This window comes from Sceloporus occidentalis, unplaced genomic scaffold (assembly GCF_023333645.1).
Source record: "Sceloporus occidentalis isolate IW3139 unplaced genomic scaffold, rSceOcc1.0.p SCAF_5, whole genome shotgun sequence".
In the NCBI taxonomy this organism is placed as follows: domain Eukaryota; kingdom Metazoa; phylum Chordata; class Lepidosauria; order Squamata; family Phrynosomatidae; genus Sceloporus; species Sceloporus occidentalis.
In genome coordinates this window covers 4,207,501-4,228,143 of record NW_028316985.1, presented here as the reverse complement: position 1 = coordinate 4,228,143, position 20,643 = coordinate 4,207,501, and the positions used below count along the sequence as shown (strand labels likewise).

Below are 20,643 nucleotides of genomic sequence, written 5' to 3'. Positions count from 1 at the left end.
TGCTGGCAGGGCCATGGGGAAATTCAAGAAGCTGCATGTGAGGAACCCTGGGAGTTGTAGTTCAAAAGTTAACTCCCCTCAACTCCATATGAGCCCCAGTCCTTGATCTCTCCTGCCCCACAGTCCAAATGGAAACATATCAAAGAAGTTTTGAAGGATTACCCGGGTGAGGTAGTAGATGTGAGTGTGGGGCACTTCGGACAGAGCGTTGACGGCACCCCGGAAGGTATAGATCTGTTGGTGGGGGTCGCCTACCAGGATCACCCCACATGGCTGGGAAAGGACAATGTCCATAACGGCTATAGAAGAAGAAATGCAATATCGAATGGTGGTGAAAAAGAGGTTCTCAGCCTTATCTAAGTCAAGTCATTCCGACAAGATGGACATTATAGTCGGTCCTCCATATCCATGGATTCTGCACCCACAGAGTCCATCATCCACACCTTTAAAATATCCTCACCCCTGCCCCAATGCCTTTTTATATAAGGGGCACCATTTCACGAGATCATTATAACCCCAGCAGATGCCAATGCCTACTGTACTTAAACTATGCCAACTCTTCTTGAAATCAACTCTTTATTATGATTTTAGCAAAAATAAAAAAAATAAAAAATCATTATTAGGGGGACTTTTCTCCAAAACGATGTCAACTTTTCAGGCGGTTCTCTTTGTTTTACATCTTCTTTGCCAAACAAACAAATCATTGCAGGTGAGAAGTGGGTGGAGAGGTTATTTTTCTCCAAAAACAGCAGACCTTCCCTAAACAGGGGAGAGAGATCCTGCCATTCACTGTGAAATTGCAATCCTCTTCACAGCTTGGATAAATTCAGGATATTGCACTACAATTTTGCCTTCCACCTTCTCTGCATATTTTTTCAGACTGCCAAATTTTTCACACAGTTCTTTTCATTTTATTTTATTTTATTGGCCGCAAAAAACAAACAAAGTGACACAAATCCATTGGTTTGTGGGAAACAAGTGTCTTTTCTCTAAAATAGCAGCTCATCTAAAAAAAAGAGCTGGGGAAGAGACCAAATATTCCCCAAGATGGGAAGAAAGTTGCATTGGTCAGCTTTGAAAAAATTGCTTTTTGGACTAAAACTCCAAAACTGGTTGGGGAATTTTGGGATTTATGCCTCTCCCCCCAGCAAAAAAGGTAAAGTTTTCCAAGCTTTTGAGCATTGTGTTGGAGTTTTGCCCATGGTTTTTAAAGGAGCTAAACCTTTTTGCTAAAACATGTGGACCTCCTTTCTGGGACAACCAGATATTCACCAGCAAGGATGCAAATCTTTGCTTATTTGATTCTCACAGGAAAAACTGAATAACAGTAACGGTTTTCTCTCCACTGAATGAAATTACCAGAATTTTTGCACGTTTTCTAATGGTTTAGTTCACATTTAGGATCCTTTCTGCTGAAAAGCCTGGGTTCTTTGCTTAAACAACAACAACAACACACTGGGTTTTGTGAAAAACAATGTGGTTTTTTTTGCATATCCTCCATATCATTTTTTTAATTTATTTTTTGGCAAAAAAAAGGTCTCAGAATGCAGTTGAAAATTTTCTCTGAAGAGTTTCTCAATGTACAGACGAGCTTTTCTTGTCAAAGATGAGAAAATCTGCAAGTATTCTGTACATCCTTACTCACCAGGGGTGCAGTCCTGAGCCTCATCCACAAAGATGGCATCATAGGACAGTGATGGCTTCATAAGTTGCCATAACTTCAAGTAGCCTAAAAAGAAGACACAACACTTGTAAGCAAACCATCAAATTAAGGTACTATTATTTTCATGTCCAGAGTCTATAGGCTTCAACCGTGTGATGTTGCATCTAAAAAGGTCAATGCAATTCTAGGCTACATCAATAGAAGCATAGTGTCTAGATTGAGGGAAGTAATAGTGCCACTCTATTCTGCTTTGGTCAAGCACAACACACACACAAATAAACACAACACACACACAAAGTGCTGTTTACCATCATGGGTCATCCTGTATGCTATTTCCCTGGTTGGAGTCAACATTTTCATATTCTCCCATATCTGGTTTGCTTCTTGGACAATGATCTGGGGAAGAAAAATCAAAAAGGCAAAATGCGAACATGACCTTCCTTGTGCAAAAGGGGAAAGAGAGCAGCCTCTGAGTTGTAACCTAAAAATGTAACTTCCAGAATTGCTCAGCCACCACTTCCAACAGATGGCCATCCAGCTTCTGTTTAGACCTAGACCAAAGACTGACACTTCACCACAATCTTCCAATATCAAACAGCTCTAACAGAATCTAGATACTAAAACCACTGATGTTCTCATTTTTACTGAAAAAAGGGTTCTAGTCCTTATCACGGAGAAGCAAGTCAAGACATTCTTCCTAATGTTGAGTAGAATCACTTCTCCTGTAGCTTGAATCCATTGCCCTGTGTCCTAGTTTCTAGGACAGCAGTAAACAAGTGTTTCTTCTTCCATATGAAACCCTTTCAAATATTTAAAGATGGCTATCCTGTCCCCCCATTAACCTTCTCTTCTCCAAGCTAAACAAGCCCAGCTCCCTAAATTACTCTTCATAGGGCATGGTTTCCAGACCTATCACCATTTTGGTCATCCTCCTCTGATCGTGTTGCAGCTTGTCAACATCCTTCTTGAATTGAGGTGCCCAGAAGTGGACTCAATATTCCAGATGAGGTCTGACCAAAGCAGAATAGAGCCACAGTATTATTTCCCTCTATCAAACCCTATACTATCAATTCAGTCAAGAATCACATTGGCTTTTTTAGCTGTTGCATTACACTGTTGACTCATGCTCAGCTTGTGGTCCACTAAGACTCCTAGATTCTTTTTACATGCGCTGCTGTCAAGCTAGGAGGATGTCTCTTCCTCCTAGAAAGAGAATACCCAGTAGATGCCAGCATCGTTTGTGATCCATAACAATTTTGGGGCATTTTAATTTGCCCGAGCCAGCTTCCATTCCAAGTCTCCCCAAAACTTTATTACCAAAATTTGCGATACATCCCTGCTGTAAGTCTTATTGATGACAATGGATGCATCAGATGGTCTACAACAAAAGAACGCATCACAGTCCTTTATGTAATGGGTCTGGTATCCCATCACAGCCAGTGGTAGAACAGAGCTCCTAAACATCTAATTCTACTCAAAATATACTAGGGCAAAAATATCCCAGATCCCTGTGGTTGACCAAAAGGTACCTAGGAGTGGGATTCCCGCCCCCCCCCCCCCACTCAACTGGACCCATGGCATTGGAAGATGGATTCCAAAGCTTTATATAGAGCAACCAAAGGAAACTGAAGAGTGCAGGATTGACTATCTTCATCCCAATAAGTATGAGAAAACTACACACAAGCTAGTAGTGGGCACCACAGTTCAAAAAGGATATTGAGAAGCTTGAATAATTGCTTAGAATAAAACTTTGCTTTTAAGATGCATCTTTTGCTTGGTGTGTGTGCATAAGGTTTCGGTGTTGAAAGCTAGATGAGCTTCAGAGCCTCCATCTCCTACTTAGGGGTAGCAGCAGGATCGCATGACACAGTCCAACAACAATTCCCACCCCGATCTATTTGCCTTCCTTTTTCTGAATGAGGGCCTGACTCTGCTAATGGATACTCACCCTTTTCTCTGCTGGTGTCACAAGAACTTGATCCCCATGGGTGTTCTTGGACCAGATGGGTGTGTGCTCCAAAGAGATGGCATCATCTGCAGAGGCGAAAAACGTGCTGAGTGTCTGCAGGACGGTCTTGGCTCTGATGAACGGAGACTGTCCCTCGCGATTGTTGAGGACAAAGCTGACCCAGTAGGATGTCAGAGAGCCAGCGTTGAGCTTGCGATTCTGGCGGTAACTGCAGAAAGATGAAACAAACAGGGGGCAAATAACAGACTTCAAAACCTTGGAGTTAAAAAAGGATTAATGACCCAAATCAAATTCCTTTCCTGCCCCAGAACAGAGTATTATCCGCAGTAGCTTAGCTGTGGCAGAGAGCAGAGAATTCCATTTCTAATCCCCCCTCCAAACACACACACAAAGCAAGTGCAACATCATCATCTGCAAAAGCAGATGGAAGGAATTTTCTTCCCTTGGCCAGTGAGGTGATAACAAGGGCTTCAGATTTTGCTATTGTCTGTGCCACAGAGGAAGTCACAGACTTGTAGGCTACATCAATAGGAGTGTAGTGTCTAGATCAATAGTTCCCATACTTTGGTCCTCCAGATATTTTGACTTCACTTCCCAGAATTCCTGACTGTTGGCATAGCTGTCTGGGGCTTCTGGGAGCTGAAGTCCAAAACATCACAGGACCAAAGTTTGTGGTCTAGATCCAGGGAAGTAATAGTACCACTCTCTTCTGCTCTGGTCAGGCCCCACCTGGAATACAGTGTCCAGTTCTGGGCACCACAATTAAAAAAGGACATTGAGAAACAGGAGAGAGTTCAAAGGAGGGCGACCAAAATGGTGAAGGGTCTGGAAACCATGTCCTATGAGGAACGACTTAGGAAGCTGGGGATGTTTAGCCTGGAAAAGAGAAGGTTAAGGGGTGATACGATAGCCCTGTTTAAATACAGTGGTACCCCGGGATACGAAAGCACCGCCTTACGAAATTCCCGGGTTATGAAAAAAAATAATTTAAAAAAACTGTTCCGCGTTACGAAAGTTTTTTCGGGTTACGAAAAAACTTTTGGTGCTTTTCGGCGCTATTTCGCACCAAAAAGCGGCTTTTGCTATTAGCGCCTATGGCAATTCGGCTTGCGAAAGTCTTCCGGGTTACGAAAAGGGCAGCGGAACGAATTAATTTCGTAACCCGGGGGACCACTGTACTTGAAAGGATGTCATATTGAGGAAGGAGCTAGCTTGTTTTTTGCTGCTCCAGAGACTAGGAGCCGGAGCAATGGATGCAAGCTCCAGGAAAAGAGATTCCACCTCAACATTAATAATAATAATAATTTGTTTTATTTATATACCGCTATTCCAAAGATCATAGCGGTGAGCAGCAAGTAAGCTAATTAGCAAATAAGCTAATTTGCCCCCAACAGTCTGGGTACTCATTTTAGCGACCTCGGAAGGATGCAAGCCTGAGTCGAGCTTGGGCCCTTTTGCTGGTCTTGAACTCGCAACCTTGTGGTTTCGAGTGAATGGCTGCAGTACAGGCATTTAACCACTGCGCCACCAGGGGAAACATCCTGACAGTAAGGGCTGTTCAACAGTGGAACACACTCCCTCGGAGTGTAATGGAGTCTCCTTCATTAGAGGTCTTTAAACAGAGGCTGGACGGCCATCTGTCGGGGATGCTTTGATTTAGATTTCCTGCATGGCAGGAGGTTGGACTGGATGGCCCCTGTGGTCTCTTCCAACTCTATGATTCTATGCTTTGGTCAGACCTCACCTGAAATACTGTGTCCAGTTCTGGGCATCACAATTCAAAAAGGCCATTGAAAAGCTGGAGCATGTCCAATGGAGGGCAGCCAAAATGGTGGAAGGTCTCAAAACCATAAAGCCCTATAAGGAGTGGCTTAGGGAGCTGGGTATATTTAGCCTGGGGAAGAGAAAGTTCAGGATCTCATGATAGCCCTGTTTAAATATTTGAAGGCATATCATGTTGAGGATGGAGCAAGTTTGTTTTCTTCAGCTCCAGAGAACTGGACCCAGACCAATGGGTTCAAACTACAGGAAAAGAAATTTCACCTCAACATTAGGAGGAACTTTCTGATGGCAAAAGCTGTTTGGCAGTGGGACACACTCCTTCGGAGTTTGGTAGAGTCTCCTTCTTTGGAGGTTTTTAAACAGAGGCTGGATGGCCATGTGTTATAGGTGTTTTGATGGTTCATTTCTGCCTGGGGGGGTTGGATTGGATGCCCCTCGAGGCCTCTTCCACCTCTATGATTCTATCAGATACCCCCAAAATCTAGATATAGGTATTGTTTATAAATTTAAATTAATACTACGATTGGAGGAACGTATATTGTTATACAGACAGTCAACTTGCAGTTGAAAATTTGCCACCACATCACTGGGCACAACAATTAGTACATTGATCACTTACTGCTTGCCGACTTCTGCAAAAGCCAAAGAGTGGACCGTCTTGCATGTCACATTTGGAGGGAAGGCCCGTGCACCCTGCTCTGCTATGGTCTTGTTGAACGCCAGATACAGGAATCTGAGGTTGGACCACTTTTCTGCATATCTGATCAGAGTGGAAGTCTTCCCAGTGCCTGGAGGAGAAGGAATCTTATAATGGAGTCAAGAACCATGTCTTCAAACAGCACCCCCTCCCATCTCCCACCTTCCAGAGGGATTGGATTACAGCTTTCACCATTGCCAGCAACACGGGATGGTGGGATTGTATTCCAACTCATCTGGAAAAAGGCTATTCTAAACCTTAGGGAGGGAGAGGAAAGGGAGGAGAGATGGCACCTTGAGAGTGATCTGGAAAAGTCTGTAAGTCAGCAAGAAATAATATGTTTTTAAAGAGAGGAGCAGATCTCAGGACAGATCAGGGTAAAGCTAGAACAGTAGTTCTGACCCTTTTGTATTTCAAATGGTTTGGACTTCAACTCCCAGAAGTCTCAGGCAGCATGTTAAATGGTTAGCACCAAAGGCTGAGGACTGGTGAACTAGAAAAATAAAGGTTGCAGGGGTCAGTATGACAGAAGAAAGATTTGCAAGCGTAGAGGACTATGATGCCTCAGGGTGTTGCAAAGATTCCAATCTAATTTGCACTGCAGAAATAATTAAGTTTGACGCTGCTCTAACTGCCGTGGCTCAACGCTATGGAATTCTGGGAGATATCTAGCCTTCTCTGTCTGAGAGCTCTGGTGCAGCAGCAAACTACAAATCCAAGATTCCATAGGAGGAAGCCATAACAGTTAAAGCAATGTCAAAATGCATTTTTAGATACAGATTATACCCTCTTTTGTGATAATGCTGGGCCTTACCTGCAAAAGCCATTATCTTCACAACCTGCTTTGGAGCAACTGCATGATTTAAGATCTGCTGCTGTTCAGAAGTGAGTTGTATAGGAGGACGGTTGCTAAACAGAAACACAAGAAAAACAGGCCATTAATGTGAAGCAATCTGTAACCCAGGAGTGTGATTCAACTGCTGTGGCACTAAAGTTGTGGATTTCCCTCCCCATGGAAGCCCAATGGGCACCAAAACAGGCAACCATGCCAGATTAAAACATATATCAAAGCCTCTGGAGTCTTAACATCATTTAAAGAAAATTGCTTGTATCTGTACAGGTTTTTCATTGTTTTAATTGTTAAATGGGTTAACATGCTATTAAACATTCCTCCTTGTTTAAAATGAAAATATTGTGCAGCTGAAATATATGGAAACATTCTGTAAGGGTACACATGCTTAGCCTATCAGTGGAAGGCACATAGTCACCCAATCGAGCCAAATACAGTTCATTTCCTCTTTTGCTGTAATTTTTTAAAAAGGCAGTACCTGCTCTGAAAGCCTCTTCCTTTCCTGGGGAGGGCTGATTCGGGCTCTGTGATAACTGGGACGCACTTCGAATTTTCCAGGAGATAAAGGCAATAGAAAATATTGTAATGAATTCTGCAATGAGAGAGCAGATAAATCATAATGGCTTCACACCAGAATCTCTTAACATGATCTTTTTTTGGACGGGAGCAGGATATGTACTTCCAGTTACTAAGAACCTTTTTGAACAGAGGCTGGATGGCCATCTGTCAAGAGTGCTTGGATTATATCTTCCTGCATGGTAGGGGATTGGGCTGAATGGCCCTTGGGGATCTCTTCCAACTCTAGGATTCTAAGAGAAGCCCCTCCTCAAACAAATGAAGCCCGTGGTCATGCCCACTATGGGATTCTGATAACCTTTTCAAGCTCTACACCCCTGAGCACCTCTCCCCGCTGCAGACATACCTGTTACTGATGTAGATGTCATTCTCTCGCATGGCATACAGCAGGGTGGCTATGCAGTACAGAACCTCTATGGTATCCACTAGTGATAGGGTAGAGCTGGGTCTCCTGAGACAAGCCACCAGTTCTTGGATGTCACAGACAGTACCAGAGAGAAGCACAATGGCAGACATCATGGCCCAAGCATAGGGAGCCTGGAGAAGACACAAAAAAGATATGAATGTGGGTGCAGAAGGGGATCTCGATAATTGATTTACCTAAGGACCAGTGGAAGGCCAGTTTTGCCCCCCCCCCCAAAAAAAAAAAAGCCCCACATGTGTTTCTGTGCTGAATAATATTCCAAAACATTTCAGGAGAGGTAAATACCTGGGAAAAACTATGGGGAAATAGACATTTTTCTCCCACAGTGAAGAGAAAACTATGGAAGTTAATGTATATACTTGACTATAGGTTGACCTTGTGTATAACTAGAGGACAGGTTTTGGGACCAGAATTATGGATTTTGATATAGCACAAGGATAAACCAAGGGTAAAACTTAGGGGCTTGTAACCAAGGATATAAAGGATGAAGGAAAGGGAAATGATGCCAAAGTATGCCACTATTTTCCCACCCAGACATTCAAAAAGGTCAGAAGTGGCACCGTAATGGACAGAGTAGAAGGGTTGATCCTCTTTTAGATGTTTCTGAAATGGACTAATCTCTCGCCTTTTGCCGCTCTATACAGAGAAGGGGATGGTTCCTATTTTGATAAAAGTTAATGTACAGTACTTACATTGACCTGTTGATAAGTCGACCCTGTTTTTTGGGGGGTCAGTTTTTAAACTAAAATTTCTAGACTTATTCATGAACATATATAGTTGTCATCTTCTCACATGAAGATGAAACAGTTGAAAATTTATATCTTTGTGGGTTTCCTGAGCTGCAATATGCCTGCTTCAATATACAATGATGACAAGTTTCCGTGCTATACAACTCTTACAAATAAAAATTTCTCCCTTTTTCCTACCCTGAAGTCCACTTACCAATGGCAGATGCCAAAATGACAAGCACAGAACCAGAAAATAAGGTGTGCCTCTCAGCACACACTCTTACTTTTCAGTAACCTCTTTGATATTTAAGACAACAACAACATGCACAATGAAGCATCACAGGACAGTCAATCCAATTGTTATTCTCCCATGTAATCCGTACACTAAGGCCCTCCGGGGGACATTTACTTCCAGCAGTCCAAACTGAGCTGACAACTGTTGTGCAAAAGAGTTGTTTTTCAGCCACCCCTAGATTGCGGAATGGTCTGCCAGAGGAGATTCATTGTCTGGATATGATGTCTGAGTTTAAAAAAGCACTAAAGACCAGTTTCTTCCAGCAGGCCTATCCAGAGTATTTGAAAATTATGACTTTTAAAGTGAGTATTGTTTGCTTTCAATGTGCATTAGTTTTAAATGCTGATTTAAATGGTGTTATGGATTTAATCTGTTTTGTTCCCCCACATCCAATTCACAGAGAGAGACAAGTAAGAATGAATGAATGAATGAATGAATGAAGGGGCATTCAGTATGGCACTGCTTAAAACAAATAACAGGGCATTCAGTATGATCCTGTTTAAAACACTGAACCTACTCCAGCTTTGGGACTCTGCAGGTCAGGCAGCCTGTTGGCAATGCAGCTTTCTGCTTTGGGGAAAAGAGAGTGATTTTTCAAGCATTCCAGGATGGCCTCAGGCTTCCTACAACAATGGCTCTTGATGGAAGAGACACACCTGGGTGGAAATAAGGAGAAAGAGGATCAGACTGATATTTTATTGATTTGTTTAATTTATTAATAGTAATTATAACCCAGTCCTTGGACGCAAAGGTTTTCAGAGCATCTCACACATTGTTAATCTGACCGTTCACTGCCCCTCAAGGTTACAATCTAAATAAGACACACAACACACAAGGAAAAGGGAAAGATAGCAATGGAGGGGATGAAGTCCAGCACATACTGAAGATTTTTCTCTCCCTCCATTGCCAGGGTAGTGGCAGCTGGGATGGAGTTGTAATCCAAGACATTTAACATTTTCAAGCTTTACAAGTATTCCCAAATAGAAGGGAGGGAGAGTTTTCCCTTTTGTTTTTTATATCATCACCATTGTTTCAATGAGATATCCCACTGAAGTCTGGTCTCTCCATTTCCAAAGGTTGCATGTGATAGATTCCAATTCTCCCCCTCCCCCTAATGGCAAGTTTTACTTTTAGGTAATCCACTCCTGGTTTCCTAGTTTTGTGGCAGTTTCTCCTTCTGCTTTATTATTGTTTCCTGACTCTGTTGTACATCAACAGAATATGACCCAGGAAGAAGTATCTCTAACTGGGTCCTATTCTGCCTTAAAGAGTTTAATAACATTACATCTGTATCTGCATGCACGATGTTTTCCAGGTCAGAAAAGACATTTGCCAAGGCACAGAAATATATGCAAAGTACACTTGCATTTATTATTAATTTTATTATTACAGACTGAATATCACAATGCAAAGGAATCTTGTAGCACCTCAGAAACTGTATCTGAGCAAAAGAAGTTGTAGCATCCCTTATAGGGATAGCTTGATTCTCCCTTATCCAAATTGCTTGATGCCAGAAGTGTTATGGATTTCGTATTTTCTGGGATTTTGGAATGCTTGTATTTGCATATACATATTAAGCTTAGAGATGGATGCCAAGTCTAAAATTAATTTATGTTTCATATATACCGCATACTCATGGCTTGAAGATAATTTTATACAATGTTTTAAAATAATTTTGGCATGAAACAAAGTTTGTGTATATTGAACCATTAGAAAGATTTGGTTTTTGGAGTATTTTGGATTTTGGAATTACAGATAAAGGAGATTCATCCTTTATTGATTATGAGGATGATGATAATGATATCAGCATCATCCCGTCTTCTTCCCACTTCAGGATTCAAGGAGGCTTACAACAGATTAAAATTCAAAAAAATATAAAAGTTTAAGAGTGGCATCCTCTTTTGGTTGTTAAATTCTGGCAAATTATATAGTAAATTATTATTACACAGATAATAAGAAGATCGACTTTTGTCCCAGTGAACTGAGACTTAATGCTCTGTTAGGAATAATCTTGATTTACATCATTTATCACAGTTGGTTCATGCTATTGAATTTGCTGAATTATCATGTATCTAAAGTAATTTGAAAATGTCAGTTTTTAAAAAACAACTTTTGTTCCACACAAAGGATCACTCATAGAGATAAAAAAATATGAGAGGTAAATAAATCAGAAACTGCAGTCAGTGCATTACTGTGTCGCTGTGTTAGAAGAATGACTCACCGGATAAACCCTAGCATACACTGGTTCTGCTCCCGGTTTAGGTGGTATTGGTGCAGGATTGCCTTGATGGTCAACAGGGCTTGGGCATCAGCCTTCAGGTACTGATGGTAGAGCTTTTTCCACGGAATGAACTGAAACGCCAAAGCCAGCGGTCAGAAGCATCTTTGAAACTGAACAGAGAGTCACTGTTCATATCATCAGATTTACAAATACAATCTACTGGCAACACCTCTGATGCAGAATCCAAGATTCAGTGAGTAGCCTTAGTCTAAGGTCTAATCTACTGTATGCACTCAACTATAAGTCAACCTCATGTATAAATCGAGGGCAGGTTTTAGGGCCAAAAGCATCGATTTTGATATGACCTGTGGATAAGTCAAGAGTAAAGCCTAGGGGCATGTAACAAGGGATCTAAAGGTTGAATCAAAGGAAACCAAAGCCAAAGAATTTACAAAATTCCATGAGGCATAACTGTTTGTGCTCACACTAAAGACTGGATGGATGAGAGAGGAGAGTGAGTGCTTCCAGGACAGCTGATACACTTGCCTTTTACTAAGGGATGCTTCCTTTTTAAATAAGACTTAAAGTACAGTATTTATGTTGACCCGTGGATAAGTCAGTTCAGGTTTTTGGGGTCAATTTTTGACTAAAATTTATAGATTTATATATGAGTATATACAGAACACTGTAGAATTAATGCAGTTTGAAACCACTTCTACTGCCATGGCTCAAAGTCATGAGGGATCTGTAGTTTGGTGAGATATTTAGCCTAATTTTTTAGAGTATTCTAGGGCCACAACAAAAAGACTATTTCTGCCTGCAGTATTAGAACTATAGTTCCCAAGTCAAGGGAAGTCTTTGCGCATGCGCATGTGCCTTCAAGTTGCCAGTCAACTTTTGGTGACCCCCCCTGGGAATTTCATAGGGTTTGCCAGGAATACTCAGAGGTGGTTTTGCCAGTTCATTCCTCTCAAATATAGACTACAGCACCTGGTGTTCACTGGTGGTCATTTGGAAATGACCAGCAGTTCATTTTTCTGTTCTTTGGGGAGGAGAAACAAACAAACAAACAAACAGGAACCTTCAAATGCCACCCTTGCAATCCGGCAGAGGGGAGAAAGTACAGCCTGAATGCAATCCCCCAAGGCTATTTTTGAGCCTCTGGGGCCTACAACAGCCCCCCCCCCCAATCATCCCAAATATCCTTGACTGTGCCCTTGAAAGTATGGGGGCCATTTCACAACATTGCCCCCACCTCAGACCATTCCAGCCCAGGTCTATTCCTTTTTTTGTCAATGGGAAATGACCCAGAACATCACACAGGGGGCCTCTAGGAACAAAACAACTGTATTAATAAGAAATTTGTTAGACCCTGACCCTGAGAGGCAGTGTAGGCCACCCCCTAACTACCAATAGTTGCACTAAGCCAGGATCCTGCCCCTTGTTTTCAAAAGCAGTACAGCTGGCCCTCCACAGTTGCGGCTTTGACTTTTGTGGCTTTGATTATTTGTGCTTTTGAATAATATGTTCTCTCTAGGAATCTCTAGGTGCTCCAGCGCAACTCTGCCAGAAGCTGACCGTAGAGTTGTGCTGGGGGACCTAGATGTTCTTAGAGAACACACATCTCTAGGCATTTGTAGGTCCTCCAGCATGATTCTATGATCCAATTTCTGCCAGATGTTGACCATAGAGTTGCTCTGGAGGACCTGGAGATTCCCAGAGAGGTCTTCACTCAGGTAAAAAGAATAGTATGGTTTTTTCTTTGCGGTTTTTACACATTCACAAGAGGTCCTTCACCCCTAACCCCAGGAAATGTGGAGGGACTACTTTTTGAGACCTCCCAGAAAATTTCAGTAAGGAGAGTCTGGGGAAGGAAAAAAAAGGAAAGAATGGGGGCCAAATATGGACCATGGGCCACATGTTGCCAACCCCTGATATGAAGTGTAGCTTACTTGATAGTCAGAGATGATCCGCCACCACCGTTGACACACCAGACTGAGGTTCCGGCAGAGATCAGCAACGGGCACAAGGGCAAAGATTTCACGAAGGACTTCATCTGGCAGCTGATCGATGTGCCCTTGTGGTACATCCCAGCATCGGGTTCCAAAGAGCCCAAAACGTGCATCAGGAAGTGGGTCAATCTCTGTGTCATCAATTTCTTCTTTGTTACTTCTTTTAGCTGGAGGGCATTCAGAGAGCCAGTCCAGCAAAGGTTTGTCCTCCTGTTCCCATTGGCCACCATCCACATGGCAGCTGATGTCGTTTTGGGAGAAACATGGTCGTTTTTGAGAAACTACTGGCTCCACATAACCTTCGAGAAGGGAGCAAGAATCTTCATCTTCCATGGCTAAGGATTCCAGAGATTCCTCTGCTTTGATTTTGTTGCTTGTTGGCATGTTACCTGAACATCTTGAGGAATGAGATTTGTTTTGGAAGTAGTCGGTGATGATACTCTGGTGACCTGCTCCTCCACAGACAGACAGACAGACAGACAGACACACACACACACACACACACACACACACAGAAAGAAAAAAGTATAGAGGTCTCTAGCTAACAAAATTCTGGATTGTTGTTAGGTATACAGGTTGAGTATCCCTTTTCCAAAATGCTCTGTGAGTAACATCCACTAGAAGCTGACCACAGAATTGTTCTGGAGGACCCACAAATGCCAAGAGGAGTGTTCTCTCTAGGGATCTCTAGATCCTCCAATGCGACATCTCGCGAAAGTTGCCCACAGAATTATGCTGGAGAACCTAGACATTCCTATAGAGCACATATCAATCAAATCCGTGAATAATCAGATTGGCAAAACTCAAAGCTGCAAATGTGGAGGGCCAACTGTACAAGAAACACAAGCTAAAGCATCGCTCAAGGCAGCCATCCACCTGCCATTTAAAAACAAAGCGTAGTCTGCCACCTTCCAAGGTAGTCCCTTCCACTGCTGAACAGCTGTTATCTCTAAAAGGTTCTTACTAATGTTTAGTATCAATTTCTTTTCTTGTAACTTGAATCCACATTGGTTCCCAGTTTAATCTCTGCAGCATCAGCAAACAAGCTTGCTCCATAATCTACATGACAGCCCTTTAGGTCAGTGGTTCCCAGACTTGGGTCCTCCAAATGTTTTCGACCTGAGCTTCCTAAATTCCTGACTGTTGGCCAAGCTGGCTGAGACTTCTGGGAATTGAAGTCCAAAACACCTGGGGGACCTAAGTTTGGGTACCACTGCTTCAGGTACTGGAAGGTGGATCATGTCACCTCTTTACTGTCTATTCTTCAAGCTGAGCATACCCTACTCATTCAATCGTTCCTTGGTTTCTAGACTCTTTACCATCTTGGGTTGTTCATTATGCCCATATAGGAAAGCTATTGGTATGCCAGTTTGTTGTCATTGTTCTGTGCCTTCACACTGACTCTGACTCAAGGCAACCCTTTCATGACTAAATATCTTCTTGGCGAGACGTAATCAGAGGGGTTTATTTCTGATGTTTCACCAGCATCTGTAGCTGGCATCTTCAGAGAAGATGTCAGCCACAGATGCTGGTGAAACGTCAGGAATAAACTCTTCTAGAACATGGCCACATAGCCCAAAAAAGCCACAAAAAACTATGGATGCCAGCCATGAAAGCCTTCGACTTCACATTAATCAAAGGGCTTTGCCACTTACCTACCTCTAAGGCTGAGAGAATGTAGCTTGTCCAAGTTCACCCAGTGGGTTTCCATGGATTTGAAACCGGGTCACTTGGCGCTCAAACCAGCGCTCAAACTCCACCATGCTGGCTAATAGTACACATCAATGAGAACATGTTTTTCAAGATAATACAATAGCTGGGGAGATTTCAGTTTACAGCACTGTGGATGTCCTGATGAGCAGAACATCAACTCCTAAATATGTTAAATGTCACTGAATAACTGCAGTGTTAATGCCATTTGACACCACTCTAAGTGCCATGGCTCAATGCTATAGAAGTCCGGGATGTGTAGTTTGGTGAGCTATGTAGCCTTCTCTGTCAGAGAGCTTTGGTATCTTGACAAACTACAAATCCCATGATCCCATAGGATGAAGGCATGACATTTAAAGTGGTGTCAAACTGCATTAATTCTGCCATGTGGCAGCAGCTTCAGCGAGGCCTGAACTCCAAAATGGGAAAATCTGCCTTTAATCAGGAAATGGGATGTACAGGCTTCTAGGAATGTCAAAGTCTCAAGGTGTTGTACCTTTTTGAGTCTTCTTTGTCCGGTAAGTTGGGTAGAGGCTTTTGTTAATGTCTCGGTTGCCCCTTCGCCTTTGGCTGAAAGGTTGAGTCAAGGGTGAGATGCCTTCTGGACTCTGGGTCAAAGCTTCACAGTCGATGGGGGTCAAGTGACGTCGCTTAAAATGGCTCACTGCCAAAGATAATAATAATGATGATAATACTGATGATGATGATGATGATGGTGATGATAATAATAATAATGTGGACCCTCCATTAGGGGTATAGGACCCCCGTAAAAGTGGAAAGACTGCAAATAAACAAACACAATGTGAATTCGAAGGCTTTCACGGCCGGCATTCATAGTTTTCTGTGGGATGAAGATGCCAGCCAGAGATGCTGGCGAAATGTCAGGAAGAAACTCTTCTAGAACATGGCCACAGAGACCGAAAAATCCACAAGAAACAAACACAATACTTTTTTAACAGAAAGAACACCTCTCTAGGAATTTCTAGGTCCTCCAAAGCAAATCTATGGTCAGCGTCTAATGAAAGGTGACTACACGCTTGTCTCTCCACATTCGCTAGGGTTAGGGGCACAGGACCCCCGTGAATGTGGGAAAACCAAAAATTACAAAAACACTATGTTTTTACTTGAGAGGACACCTCTCTAGGAATCTCTAGGTCCTCCAGTGCAACTCTATGGTCAACGTCTGCCAGACATTGACCATACAATTGTGCCGGAGGAGTTGCAAATGCCTAGTGGAGTGTTCTCTCTAGGAACGCCTTCAGTGCGACTTTTGGTTAGAGGCCCATAGAGTTGCACTGGAGGACCTAGATATTCCCAGAGGGAGACCATATTAATGAAATCTGTGAATAATCATATCCACAAAAGTCAAAGCCACAGATGTGGAGGGACGGGTGTAGAATCAGACTGGAGGAAGGGTTGTTTATAGGAATCTCTAGGTCCTCCAGTGTGACTTTTATGAGCAACTTCTGGCAGAGTCGCACTGGAGGACCTAGAGATTCCTAGAGAAAACATAGTAATTAAATCCTTGAATAATCAGATCTGCAAAAGTCAAAGCCATAAACCTGAAGGTATCATTATAATAATAATAATACAGTATTTATTTCTTACCTGGTTCTCCCCACGGATCAAGGCAGGGAACAACAACAAATCAACAATTAACACAAATACATTTTGCATTTAGACTTGGGCCCCATCTCCAAGATACTTCATTATGCTTCTGCAGATATTCCAAATGAAATGAGAGTGAACTTATTGGCTTTATTAAAGGTCAATGAAAGTGACCCAGTTGCATTTTGCTTATTTTAATACAGATCACAAAAGTGTGCTGAAGGAAGGAAAAGGAAAAATTTGAGTGTCCTTTATGCAAAATGTTTGGGGCTGGAAATATTTTGGATTGTTTGGGATTTTGGAACATCCTGAGATATCTTGGAGATGAGACCCCAAGTCTAAATGCAAAATTCATTTGTGTTTTGTATATCCCTTACCCACATCCCATGAAGGTAATGTTAAACAATATTTTTTAATCATTGTGTGCATGGAACAAAGTTTGGGAACTGAACCGTCGGAAAGCAAAGGTGCGTCACTCTCTCAGCCCCATGGAAAAGGTTTTGGTTTTTGGAATACAAAAGGGAAAGCGAATCAGCAACTGAAAAAGGAAGGGGAAAAGGTCAATTTGCAGTGGATGATCTTTAGCTCCCACCCTCAAAATAAGGAAACTCTCTGTTTGAAAAAAGGTTTCTTGAAGCAGTGTCTGTTTCATCTGAGATCCAGTGTTTGCAAAGGAAAGCCATCTTCATCCTGGGTGCCTTTCCTTTGCATTTGCTGGGTCTTGATTTTGGTGTTTTTCAGGGATGGAAGCCAAACTTTGTTCACTTTAAAGGTTTCTTCTTTCCTGTTGAAGTTGTCTAAGTGTTTGTGGGTTTCAATGGCTTCCCTGTGCATTTTGACCCAATAGTTGTTGGCATGGTCCAGAATTTCAGTGTTTGCAAACAGCATTTTGTGCCCAGGATGGTTTATAATATGTTCTACTGAGGATGATTTTTCATAGAAGCATAGAATTGGAAGAGACCCCAAAAAGGGCCCTGATCCAGTCCAACCCCATTCTGCCATGCAGGAAATCACAATCAAAGCATCCCTGACAGATGGCCATCCAGCCTCTGCTGAAAGACCTCCAGGGAAGGAGACTCCATTACACTCCGAGGAATGAGTTTGTTCCACTGTCGAACAGCCCTTACTCTCAGGAAGTTCCTCCTAATGTTGAGCTGGAATCTCTTTTCCTTCATCTTGCATCCATTGCTCCCTTGGGTCCTGTTCTCTGGAGCAGCAGAAAAGAAGCTTGCTCCCTCCCTCCTCAACATGACCTCCCTTCAAACACTCAAACAGGGCTATCATCATATCAGCTCTTAGCCTTCTCTTCTCCAGGCTGAACATCCCCAGCTCCCTGAGTCCTTCCTCATAGGGCTTCATGGCCTCCAGACCCTTCTCCATCTCAGTCGCCCTCCAGTCCGAAGTGTCTCTCGTGTTCCTGCATTGCCTTTGGGGCTCCCTCCCAAGGGAGACTTGTCTGCAGCTGCACCGTTTGCGGTAGACTCCTGCGGCTGCGAGAGGCTCTCTCTGGCCCTTGGCTAATTAGACATTTGCAACGCAACCAAGTCTAGATAGGGACCACCGAGCGCCGCGTCCAAACCACGAACCAAGGAACGGCACTCCAATAAGGAACTACATTTCCCAGGATTCCCTAGTTCTGAGCCAGGGCAGTTACACCGCTCTCAAACTGCATTATGTTCCGCAGTGTGTCTTGGACCAATGACAGAGGCCTCTTAAAATTATCCACCCCCCCAAAAAAACCCCTCAGTTAAGTGGAGGTAATTAACCAGCAATTAATTGCCATGCAATTAGGATTAGCATTAATTAACTCTTGCAAAGCCAGGGCCCGAAGCTCTTACTCTGATCTCCAGCAACTTCTTCTTCCTCTTTTGCGCGCTCACCCGAACCTGATTTCTCCCCGCCTCCTTTGCGCTGCAACCGACCCCTACTGCCGCGCCGAAGCCATTAGCCCCGCCCACCATCGCCGATCGACGTCCGCAACGAGCCTATCATAAGGCCCCTTCGCACTTCCGGGTTCGGCCGAGGTGGTTGCTAAGGCGACGCTGAAGAGGGGAGGGGCGAAAGGTTGCCTGGTGTTTGGTGACGTATTTCCTCCCCGAGATTTCTTTTTCCCTTAAAGGAGCCCCCGCTTCCGGAAGTCCGCCAAATGATCGCAGAGCGGGGTAAGGATCACGGCAGCGCTGGGGTTAAAGAGGGGACTACTACAAATCCCATCGTCCTCACCTGGCGCCTTCCGATTACGACCCCCATCAACCCCTCTTCCCTGCCCCACGACTGCAACTCCCGTCATCCCCACCTTGTATGCACATTATACCAACCACAATCCCCATCATCACCACCTTTCCCAACTACAACGCCCATCATCTCCACCTGGCACCCCGAACTACAACTCCCATCACCGCCTATAACTCCCATCCTCAGCGCCTTGTATACACACACCCAGCTACAGTCTTCGTTATCACTACAACTCCCATCACCCTCCCTGTTCTCCCACGACGAACCCCATCACCCCCACTTTGTACACATACCACTGCAATCCCCATCATCACCATTTCCACCTCCCTGACTACAACACCCATCATCCCCACCTAGCACCACCCGACTGCAACTCCCATCGTCCCCTCTTCGTACACACCCCAACTACAATCTCCATCTTCACTATCTCCTCTGACTGCAAGGCCTATCATCCCCACCTGGCACCCTCCAACCACAGCTCCCATCACCCCTGTTCCCCCCACAACTACAGCTCCCATCATCCCCACCTTGTACCCCCGACTCTCATAATAATAATGTTTATTTTTACATCGGTGAAATCCCTCCAATACAATAGAATAAAGCCCCACAATCCCCCTCCCTCCCTCCTTAAGCCCAGACCAACAACAATAAGTACACACATAACAACAACTATAGCAATTTATTGTTTGAACGTTAGGATGTATTTAACATGCATTGCATTTAGCCCATAGGCAGGTTGTTCTTAATCTATTAATAATCTATATTAATCTACTTTAATCTATTAATTTTTATATATTTGATCTATGTATTGTTTTAACTATACATTTTATTGACTGAATAACATACAAAACAAATACACAAATATAATATGATACACCCACAATTGTACAAACCCTAATTCCATATAAGTACACTTTCATGCTCCTCCTATAATTCATTTCTTTCATTCTTCACTCTTCTCCTTCTCCATCTTCTCTCCTCATCCTTTCTAATCTATCATCCCTTTCCAGCCTCTTCTCATCCTCCTTAACCACCTCTCCTTCATTTTAACATCCAGTCTACTTACTCTTACCCTCTTCTACATACTTTACCCTCAAATATCTTCTTATCATTAATTACCATTTAAATTCTTCTTACTTCTTTGTAATATATTTGATCTATTTAATCTATGGCGAGTTACAGACCGCCCATTTGGGGAGGGCTGTACCCGCCCCTTCCCCCGGTGTATCAGGGCTTCAGCAGCTAGACTGGTAGCCGCTGAGGCCCTGATCCGCCGCTTTCCGGGCTGCGGGGAAGCAGCAAAAGGCCGCTTCCCCGCAGCCTGGAAAGGGGTGTCCTTGGGGCTTGAAGCCCCAAGGACACCCCGCGGCGGCGGGGAGGAGGAGAAAGGGGCCGCTTGGCCCCTTTCTCCTTTGGTCCGCTGAGCACAGCCGTCTGAAGGCTGCGCCCAGCGGACCAAACCAGGAAGGAGCTCCGAAATGGAGCTCCTTCCTGCTCCGCGTTCAGGGCAAACTATGTGCCCTGGCGCGGAGCAAGGACATCATGTCCGCGCCGCCCCGTATAGAGGCAGCGCGGCCGTGACGTCCTCATGGCGGCCCCCTTGTGGAAGGGGAGCCGCCATTTTGTATGGACTCAGTCCGTACTAAGGTTAGGGGGGTGCAGAAGCACCGCACCTTCCTAACCCTAGTACAGACTGAATCCGTACTTTCATGGCGGTTTGTAACCCGCCAATAAGTCCCATCACTCCCTGTTTCCCCCCTGATTACAACTCCCATCCTGACCACCTTGTACACACAAATGCCAGCTACAGCGTCGCAGTCAAACCACAGTTTAACAGTAATCTGTTCTGTCTAGAAATATCTAAGTCCTCCAA

At 43.6% G+C, this 20,643-nt stretch overlaps 1 protein-coding gene across 1 annotated transcript in view; it reads right to left on the bottom strand.

Moving 5' to 3' along the window:
* LOC149311597 (F-box DNA helicase 1-like) overlaps nucleotides 1-18,448 on the bottom strand; it is a 37,499-nt gene extending 19,051 nt beyond the window's left edge. The window contains exons 1-13 of the mRNA XM_089527449.1: nucleotides 18,374-18,448; nucleotides 15,424-15,591; nucleotides 13,158-13,666; nucleotides 11,206-11,336; nucleotides 9,502-9,640; nucleotides 7,884-8,074; nucleotides 7,440-7,553; nucleotides 6,926-7,020; nucleotides 6,034-6,202; nucleotides 3,612-3,840; nucleotides 1,972-2,059; nucleotides 1,646-1,729; nucleotides 163-299 (exon numbers count right to left, since the gene is read on the bottom strand). Of these exons, the coding sequence (XP_089383575.1) occupies nucleotides 163-299; nucleotides 1,646-1,729; nucleotides 1,972-2,059; nucleotides 3,612-3,840; nucleotides 6,034-6,202; nucleotides 6,926-7,020; nucleotides 7,440-7,553; nucleotides 7,884-8,074; nucleotides 9,502-9,640; nucleotides 11,206-11,336; nucleotides 13,158-13,666; nucleotides 15,424-15,591; nucleotide 18,374 (2,055 nt within the window). The 5' untranslated portion in view covers nucleotides 18,375-18,448. The remainder of the gene's footprint in view (nucleotides 1-162; nucleotides 300-1,645; nucleotides 1,730-1,971; nucleotides 2,060-3,611; nucleotides 3,841-6,033; nucleotides 6,203-6,925; nucleotides 7,021-7,439; nucleotides 7,554-7,883; nucleotides 8,075-9,501; nucleotides 9,641-11,205; nucleotides 11,337-13,157; nucleotides 13,667-15,423; nucleotides 15,592-18,373) is intronic.
* Nucleotides 18,449-20,643: the final 2,195 nt, after the last annotated feature.